Genomic DNA, 9423 nt, shown 5'->3' on the forward strand with positions numbered 1-9423 from the left:
TGAAAAATTCAACTTTTGATATATTACTAAACTCAATACATGATTCTAAATTAAAAAAAAAAAACTAAATTTAATGGAGTATGTTATTTCAATATCAGTAGCAATGTGATTTCAATATCAAAATAAAACCACAACATGAGATTCCCTCTTATTTCTAAGTTGTCGATGCCACATCCGTGCTCATTGGAAACCTTGAAACTAATGGTATTGCCTCTGAGTGCCAATGCTGCCAACATCACGACCTCTGCATAGCCCATTGCCATGTTCCTTCATCTGGAACTCTACATAGCTAGCTATTTCATTTTTTGAGATGGGGTAACATGTCAACACGTCCGATTTTGGGTGTTTTGCTTCCGCATGCTCTCTGCACTTCACCTCTGTAGTGGTGTATATGAATGTTTGCATACACACTTTGCACTGCACCCATCACAAAATTCCAAATTCACACACCAAAAACCAAACCCATACATGTAATTAAAAACCTAATGAAATGAAATACAACCACTTGTAAGTTAAATAGTTCAACCCAAATTAATAGCAACTACATTTCACACTGCTTTCAGATTACATGAAAAAGAAGTCAGCTAGGCTAGACAGTTTTCAAAAGAAAAGCATACCAATCCAGGAGTTCTTGAAGGGTCCTTCATCGACATTCCACATTCCACTTCTCTATCTATCTTACAGATTTTCAAGTTGGCAGTTCCCTGACCACTCATAAGACCAAGAAAAGAACTCATAATTCAAAATGCCAAACAAGCATCATGTTGAGCAAAAGCTTGCCTACTGACAACTACGCCCAGCACAGATTCATCACTTCTCCATTAATCCATAAGCGATGAGCATAAACACAAACATAGAGTTCATGAATAAAACATATGACCTTTTCATTCACATTTCCCTTCCAAAGTACGACAGATTTATCTAAAGAAAAATAAACAACTCAGGCCAATTTTCAAAACAGAGATAGTTTTGCTCTTCATCTCATAATTATAAGTTCAACAATCCCAAATGCAGAGAAACAGAAACCCTAGGATAGAAACTACAAAATCAAGAGCAAGAAGATTATGAAATCTCTAAGAAGCATATAAACAAAGAGAAAACTTTAAGTGAAACATATGCAGTATAAATCTCACTAGTTTGGAGGGCAAAGATACTATCTGAAGTAGGTTTCATTAATTCCTGGTCATAACTTGATTTTATGAAGATTATTTAAGTGAAACATATGCAAACTAGTTTATTATCCTAAAATTAGCATCAAAGAAAGAAACACTAGTTTGTTATACTGTAGAAGTAAGCTCACCGGCAAAGAGTAGTGAGGTTGCTTGCTTCCAACGGGAGAAAGAAAGGAAGGAAGGTTCTTTTAAGCCGCTGACAAACCGGCTAATCCAGTATACCCAGCGTAGTAAGCTAACCCTGTAAGAAGACTTTGAGTTAGTAATCAAACCCGAAAAACAGGTTCTCTTCCTTAGTCTTGTATCCAAAAGCAGTAAATAAAGCAGAGTATAAGGATGGGAAATCCCCTCTCAAACGTTCTAACCTCTAAACCAGTAATGAGTCAACCAATTGGATATAAAATAGCATAAGGTAAGCCGGGTTTGAGAGTCAGCCAGTCCACAGACAGAAAGAAACTGAGAGATAGGAGATTCGGTCGAGCAATTCTGAGATTATGAGCTCTTCCTACTCCCCTCCCCCTACTCGTATACCGGCTTGGGAGGAGATACTTAAACAGCAATAATCCTAACAAGAAGGAGCACAGCAAGATGAAGGAATTCGGGCAAGATCAAGGAAAATATGGGATACCCAAAATGAGATACTGTTGCATATATCAAATCATTGAATCAACTGATAGAAGATGAACGATTTAGGTGTTAAAAGCATGAATGCCGCCTGCAATAATACTAATTGAACTAAAACCCAATTGGTCATCAAAATGAACATGTGAGACTTAGAGGGCATAAAAATTAAACCAATTGATCATAAAAGCATGAAATGAGCCATCAAAATGATTGAGAAAACCAACACTGCAAAAACTGGAGAAATTAAACGTAAAGGCATGCCAAAGTGAAGGGGGAACATGCAATTTCCTACAAGATAAAACACTTCAGAACAAGTGAACATTAAAAAGATTATGTACGAGCTTCACAAAAAGGTTTAAAAAAAAACTTGCGAACTATAGCTGTTATACTGTTGCATATATCAAATTATTGAACTAGAAGATAGAAATGAAGGATTTAGGTATTAAAAGCATGAATTCCGCCTCCAACAATACTAATTGAACTAAAACCCAATTGGTCATCAAAATGAACATCTGAAACTTCAGAGTGCATAAAAATTTACCCAATTGATTATAAAAGCATGAAATGAGCCATCAAAACGATTGAGAAAACAAACAGAGCAAAAACTGGAGAAATTAAACGTAAGAGGCATGCCAAAGGGAAGGGGGAAAACTGTACCTGTGATAACGCGGGATTAGCAGTGCCAGAGAAAATGCGGAGTCTAGATTTGTTAGGAATACTGTTTTCCAAATGAGTTTTGGATTCTAAAAAACTCGGGAATGATTGTTCGCTCGGAGTTATAATCGGTATGCATGGCTTGCCGTTGTCGAACTTGAGCGGCTCAATCAGATAGATCAAGGAATTCGGGCAAGATATCTTTCTAGCAGCTGAAGCCACAAATGGAATTCGAAAACTAAAGAAAGCAGCAACCACTTTTGCTTATCAAATCAGCAGCGAAGAATGGAATTCTAAAATTAGAGAAGGCAGCAGCCACTAATGGAATTCGAAAATTAGATAAATGGAAAGACAGAGTCATTTAACAAATGAATTATTAGATCACCTTACCAAATCGCCTTCTGCTTTTCTGCTCTTCATTGTAGGAAATCTGCTTTTCTGCTCTTCGTTCTGCTCTTCATTTACTCTATCCGCTAATCAAACTGGAGAAACTTAAAATCGTCAATCATCTGAGGAAATCTGGTTTTCTGCTCTTTCGTTCCACTCTGAAATGAGTAAGTCAGAGTTTTGCAATTGGGCTTCAATAATCCTAAGCTCAAACATTTAATTGTTGGGGCAGTTTTTAAGTTAGCCACAACATAAAATTTGTTAAAAGGCCATTGGGGCTATTAATAAAAGGGCTGCTACACTCTAAAACCCTAATTTTTTGCAGTGACTCATCTAAAGCTAAGACACTTAATTTCAAATGATTGGTTTATCTTATTAATTACTAGGATTTCATTGACATGTATGTCTATACATTGGATGCTAAAGCAAAAGAAACATCCACATAGCAAGAAAATAAACAATACAAAAGAAAGCGATAAAATTCAACGTGGGAGGGAATGGATAGATGATAAAAATAAGTTGGGATGTTAGAATTTGAAAGGGAATGCATTGGCATTGGCATTAGCATATTGATGAATAAAATACATCTACTTTTTTCCTATGAAGCACCCACTCGGGTGGGTGCACGGATGCGGACACGAAAAACATCATTTTTAGAAAATATGAAGCACCCACTCGGGTGCAGGCACAGATACGGACACGAAAAACATCATTTTTAGAAAATATGAGACACGGGTGCGGCGGGACACGACAAATTCTATATAATTAATTATATATATATTAGATATAAAATATACAAATTGAAGAAGGAATATATAATTAATTATATATATTAGATATAAAATATACAAATTGAAGAAGGAAGAGAAAGAAGCTCTAAGCATACACAGGTGAGAATTAGATGTAGTTTAGGTTTTTTTTTTTGTCAAATTTTGTAATTGAACCATATGTTTTAAAAGATTTAAAAAAAACCCTAAACTTTTACATATTTTCACCATTAACCGAGTCCCATCCGTGTCCCCGCCGAATCCCCGGCGAGTCCGTGCTTAATAGCTTTTTGCAGATGGCAGAACAGGTGATAATCATCCCTCATATTCTTACTTGGATATACGAAGGTGGGTAGTTTCCCGAGTTAGTAATAGTGCACCTTAGAAAGAATAGGAATACCTTGATAAGCATATCTGTGGGAAGCCTAGCTGGTGCAGTGGGGACACCAACCCTTAAAAAACAAGATCATGCTCCCCAGTCTCAAATATTCGTAAATCCAACACTTGAAAAAGAAAAAGGAAATGTAATAGTGAGTATAATTGTACATAGCTGAACTTGTGGTTAATTTGTATTATTACTCCCAACTGATAAATACTGAAACAATCATGAGTTAGACTCTAGGGATATGCTTAGATTTAGACTCTAGGGATTTGCTCACACACCCATATATAACACCCATACCCACCTATTTATACTAACACTAAATCAATTCCAACCATAAATTATGTCGGTTGACATATATGATTTCAACCACACAATTTTCTTTTTATATAAATATCCAAATGTCTACTTAATTCTAGATTCTTTTATTTGTCAAAGAAAACATAGAAAATTCTACTTAAGTCGGTGATGATTTTTATATTATTATTAATAAGACGAAAATGAACAAAACTCAAATAACCTGAAAGGATGAGATGAGAATTGTGCCTTTCAGTACTGAAAATGAAAATAAAACAAGAGCACGCAGTAAGAAGAAGAATAACAAGAAGATTGGAGTTCAAACAACTGAACAAATGGATTTAATAATCATCCTCCCTACAATCGGTTGAATTCGGGGGGGATGTAGGTCACTCAATCCACTCTCACAATAGCAAGAGACTGAGCCAGATTTCAACAATGAAATTGACTACCTCCATAACATCCCAATAGTCGATCAATAGATTTTCAACTACAAAGCCAATTTGATCTTCTATTGAAAGCTGGAACGAAGCAGCAGCAGCAGCAGCTCGATCTCTGCACCTCAAAATGGATTCTTAGATTTACTTCATGATCAGATTCAGAGAAGAGGTAAAATGTGATTTCAGAGTCTGTGTTCTATTACAAAATGTATTTATAGGTATGGACCAATAAATATGTCAACCCAGTAGATTAATGAAGGCCAATTACTAAAACACATTCTGCCTTTTACGGTTTATAAATCTGTTGGTACAAAAGTGATGTTAAAACTAGGGCCCATAAAACTAATCCGAAAACTAAAAAAAATCTATTTTTGAAACCAAAATCGAACCAAAAAATAAATTAATCTAAATTGATAGATTATATTACGGTTTTTTATTTTAAAAACCGATGGTTAACCGAAACCGAGAAATAAACCGATTATATATTAACACATTTAAACTAATACAAATATATGTAGAACTTTAATTATCAATGTATAAATATATCTATCTATATTTAATTTTTAAGTTAAAAGTATTAAAATATTATAAAATTTATTTCTTCATATGATTTTGTTAATTGAATTTGAATTTCAATATTTTTATTTAATATTTAAATAATTATATACTTGTTAATCAAGTATGTGCACCCTAGTTAAAAACTTGTTTTTTTAGTGATATAAAAAATCTAACGGGTTGTTTATTAGAAGGGATATAGGAGGTGCGATAGGGATAAAAAATACGAGATAAGTTATCCGTGTTTATTTAGGAGATAGAAGCGTGAGACAGATGAGGGATAAGACTTTTATCCCTCAAATCCTATACCCAGGAGGGGGTGGTATAAGGAGGTGGGATAAACTCCTGCGATTTTAATATGATGGAAAAGTCCATATTATCCCTCAAAGTAATGTTATGTAGTTTAAATAAGGTTAAAATAGTAAATGTATTATTTCATCTCTATCCCTATCTCACATACCAAACATTGAATAATAATTCTCGACTATCGTATTTTTATCCTTATCCCAACCATTTATCCTTATCCCTATTCCAACCTTTATCATTATCCCTACCTCAGTAGAATACCAAACGCCCCGTAATAACATTAGAACATTGGAACATTTTAATTAGTACTTGTTAATCATACATAAGTTATTTATAATTATTAGGCTTAATACATTATTTACACTTTAAATTTTCAACTTGTCCAAAAAAATTGATTGCAACTTATATGGTATCTTATTAGCTCCTTAAACTTGCTTAAAGTATCATGATTAAATCCTTAAATCTATAAACAAAAAAAAAACCCCGTAAAAATGTACAAAATAAAATTTAATTTATTTTAAAGACTTAAAATCATGAATTAAGCTTTTAGTTTTTAAGTTTTGATTTTTTTTACGGATTTAGATAAATTGCAATGTAGATCACTTTAAACAAGTTCAAGGGGGCAAATGGATCACTATAAGCAAATTGAGGGGGCTAATATGTCATTTTAAATAAATTTAGATGGCCAATAGGTTATTTTAAACAAGTTGATGGAGCTAACGAGTCACTATGTAAGTTCAGGGGGCCAATCTATTTTTTGGACAAGTTCAGGAGTCAATCAATCTTTTTGGACAAGTTCATGAGGCTTTTGATGTATTAAGCATAATTATTACTCCCCCCGTTCCATAATATTTGTCTTTTTAGAGAATTTTTTTTGTTTCATAATGTTTAACGTTTTGATTCAATTCATGCATACATTAATTGATATTTTACCAAATATACCCCTATTTAAGTTGCCTTTTTATTTTAGGGATACAACAACAACAACAACAACAACAAAGTCTTAGTCCCGAAATGATTCGGGGTCGGCTAACATGAACCATCATATAAAACCCTGAAATCAAGTCGTGTCAGCGACACAAATTCTCTCCCTCCACTCTGTCCTATCCACTACCATATTTTCCTCAATCCCCAATAAACTCATATCACTCTCGATCAGCCTCCTCCAAGTTTGCTTAGGTCTTCCCCTACCCCTCACCACTACATCCCTTTGCCACTGTTCAGTCCTCCTAACCGGCGCATCAAGCGCTCTTCGTCTTACATGGCGAAACCAACTTAGTCGGGTTTCCCTCATTTTATTCTCAATAGATGTAACCCCTACTTTTGCCCTAATTATTTCATTACTCACCCGATTCTTTCTCATATGACCACACACATCCATCTCAATATACGCATCTCTGCCACTGACATCTTATGAATGTGACAGTGTTTCACTGCCCAACACTCCGTACCATATAACAATACTGGTCTGATTGTCGTGCGGTAGAATTTTCCCTTCAATCTGGTCTGATTTTAGGGATAGGTAAAAATTAATTAATATATGCAATTAATACAAGGGTAACAAAGTCTTTTAGTTAAGATTAATTGCATTTTTAATTCTTATGCCTAACCTTAAAAGCTAAATATTATGGAACAGAGGGAGTACTATTAATTAATTGCATTATCCCCGACCATTTGATAACTTTAAAGAAATTATTGGACAACTTTTGATGATAAAACTTCATATGATATCCTGTAAAAACTCTTCATAACCTAAGAGCTTTGAGAAATATCTTTCTATTCCGAATGAATATTATTGAAGAGAAGTACTGCTTATATAGCAGAGTACAGAAAAAGCTGAGCTGAGCTGAGCTGAGCTGAGCTGAGCTATCAACAAAATATAAAATTGATTCTATATTTCCAACACCCCCCCCCCCCCTTCAAGTTGGAGATGTTATGCGGACCAGTCCCAACTTGGATAAACTTGACCACATCTGATTAGAACTCAATGGCTTAGTGAGCACATCAGCCAATTGTGATTGTGAAGCCACATGTGGGGTGGTGATGAATTTTTCCTCCAAGTATTCACGAACAATATGGCAATCAATGGCAATATGCTTTGTTTGTTCATGAAATACTGGATTTGAAACAATGTAAATTGCTGACTGATTGTCGCAATATAGGGGAATCGGCAGTTGCACTTGAATCTGGAACTCAGCAAGGAGGTATGTTAACCACTTGATCTCACATACGGTGGTTGCCATTGATCGATACTCAGCTTCAGCTGACGATTTTGTCACCGTTCCTTGTTTCTTTGATTTCCAGCTTATCAAAGAGCTGCCTAACATTACACAATAACCAGTTACTGATCGTCGTGTAATTTTACATCGTCCCCAATCAGAATCGCAATATGCGAATAACTGGAATTCTGCATCTGCAGCATAGAACAACCCCATGAACATTGTTCCTTTCAAATACTGAAGCACATGTTGAGCAATTTTCATATGGACCTGTGAGGGAGAATTCATATGTTGACTAAGCTGTTGTGTGACATAAGCAATGTCAGGACGAGTGAAACCAAGGTACAAAAATCGACCAATCAGTCTCCTGTATTGCTCTGGTTCTTCATAAGGATCTGAAATTGCATCAAATTGTAAACCGGAAGGGAAAGGACTACTGGCCACTTTAGCATTACTCATGTTCGCATCTTTTAACATATCAAGAATATACTTTTGCTGAGTGAGTAATATGCCAGAATCTGATCGAGCAAGTTCCACACCCAAAAAATAACGAGCAATTCCCAAATCCTTGATGGTGAATGTGCGATCAAGCTCCTCTTTTATCTCTTAGATTAACTTTTCTGAAGTTCTAGTAATGAGGATGTCGTCAACATACACAATGAGGACAATTAAATCAGATTCTTGTTTCAAAATGAACAAGCAATAATCATGAATGCTCTTTTTGAACCCCATACTTTTCAATTTGTTGCTGAACTCTAGGTTCCATTGATGCCCGACCTGTTTTAAACCATATAAAGACTTGGTAAGTTTACAAACATATCCAGGTTTCTCAACATGATATCCTGCTGGAGGCTCCATGTACAAATCTTCTTCAATATGGCCATGAAGATATGCATTATTTATGTCAGCTTGATGAATTAGCTAGCCTTTACTTGCTGCAATTGCAATGAACATACGGACAGTTGTTACTTTTGTAACAGGAGCAAAACATTCATTGTAATCCACTCCAGCCTTCTGTGTGTATCCACGAGCTACTAGTCGTGCTTTATAAAGTTCCACAGAACTGTCAGGGTTGTATTTAACTTTAAATAACCACTTTGATGAAATAGTTTGCTTGTCAGGGGGTAAAGGAACCATAGCCCAGGTTTGATTAGCTTCAAGGGCATTTAATTCTTTAGTCATGGCTTCTAACCATTTCGGATCAGATTTAGCTTCAGAATAGGATTTGGGTTCATGAATTTTGTTAAGGTTGACAAGGTATGCTTCATGAGTAGCTGTGAAAGCAAAACTGGCTTCTGAATCTGCTACCACAGTATTCAAAACGAAGTCATTGTATTTTGTTGGCTTTTTGATGATTCTAGAGGTGTGTCTCTGAACAGGGAGAATTTGAACAGATGGTGGAGATATAGGTACATCAGATGGAGTTGAAGGTTGTATGAAAGAACTGTCATTAAGATCTATATCTTGATTGACACCTTGTTTTTGTTGAATTGGTTGTGGAGAATGTGATATAAGAGGTGTAGAGGCAGACTGATAATGACAATCAGATTCATCTGTTACAACAGATGGGAAAATGAGTGTATTGTTGTTTTGAACATCAGCATCAGCAATTTGTGTGAG

The 9423-nt window shown here is 35.3% G+C and overlaps 1 protein-coding gene across 16 annotated transcripts; it reads right to left on the minus strand.

The window, feature by feature from the left end:
* On the minus strand, positions 1-4247 carry LOC136225497 (uncharacterized). 16 transcript variants are annotated; one of them, XR_010687123.1, is made up of 7 exons: positions 4005-4247; positions 2841-2932; positions 2454-2688; positions 1538-1737; positions 1301-1413; positions 618-704; positions 1-417 (listed from the first exon to the last, which is right to left on the minus strand). XR_010687123.1 is itself a non-coding variant. In XM_066013542.1 (5 exons), exons 2-5 carry the CDS (start codon positions 2868-2870, stop codon positions 199-201), a joined length of 576 nt encoding a protein of 191 aa, XP_065869614.1. In that variant the 5' UTR covers positions 2871-2932; positions 4005-4247; the 3' UTR covers positions 1-198. The 16 variants fall into 16 exon arrangements, 3 of the variants coding, with proteins under 3 accessions (XP_065869614.1, XP_065869612.1, XP_065869611.1); XR_010687124.1 differs by having other exon boundaries at positions 2454-2707; XR_010687114.1 differs by having other exon boundaries at positions 2454-2768.
* Positions 4248-9423: the final 5176 nt, after the last annotated feature.

The sequence above is a fragment of the Euphorbia lathyris genome, chromosome 4 (assembly GCF_963576675.1).
Source record: "Euphorbia lathyris chromosome 4, ddEupLath1.1, whole genome shotgun sequence".
Classification (NCBI taxonomy): domain Eukaryota; kingdom Viridiplantae; phylum Streptophyta; class Magnoliopsida; order Malpighiales; family Euphorbiaceae; genus Euphorbia; species Euphorbia lathyris.

What these genes read in the sequence shown, in the direction of transcription:
- LOC136225497 (XM_066013542.1), bottom strand. Translation starts at nt 2,870, where the DNA reads ATGAAGAGCAGAAAAGCAGAAGGCGATTTGGTAAG. An exon ending in GCAGAAGGCGATTTGGTAAG is followed by an intron (nt 2,689 to 2,835) that starts GTGATCTAATAA and finishes TGCTTTCTTTAG; the next exon opens with TTTTCGAATTCCATTTGTGG. An exon ending in CTAATCCCGCGTTATCACAG is followed by an intron (nt 705 to 2,453) that starts GTACAGTTTTCC and finishes ATGAGTGGTCAG; the next exon opens with GGAACTGCCAACTTGAAAAT.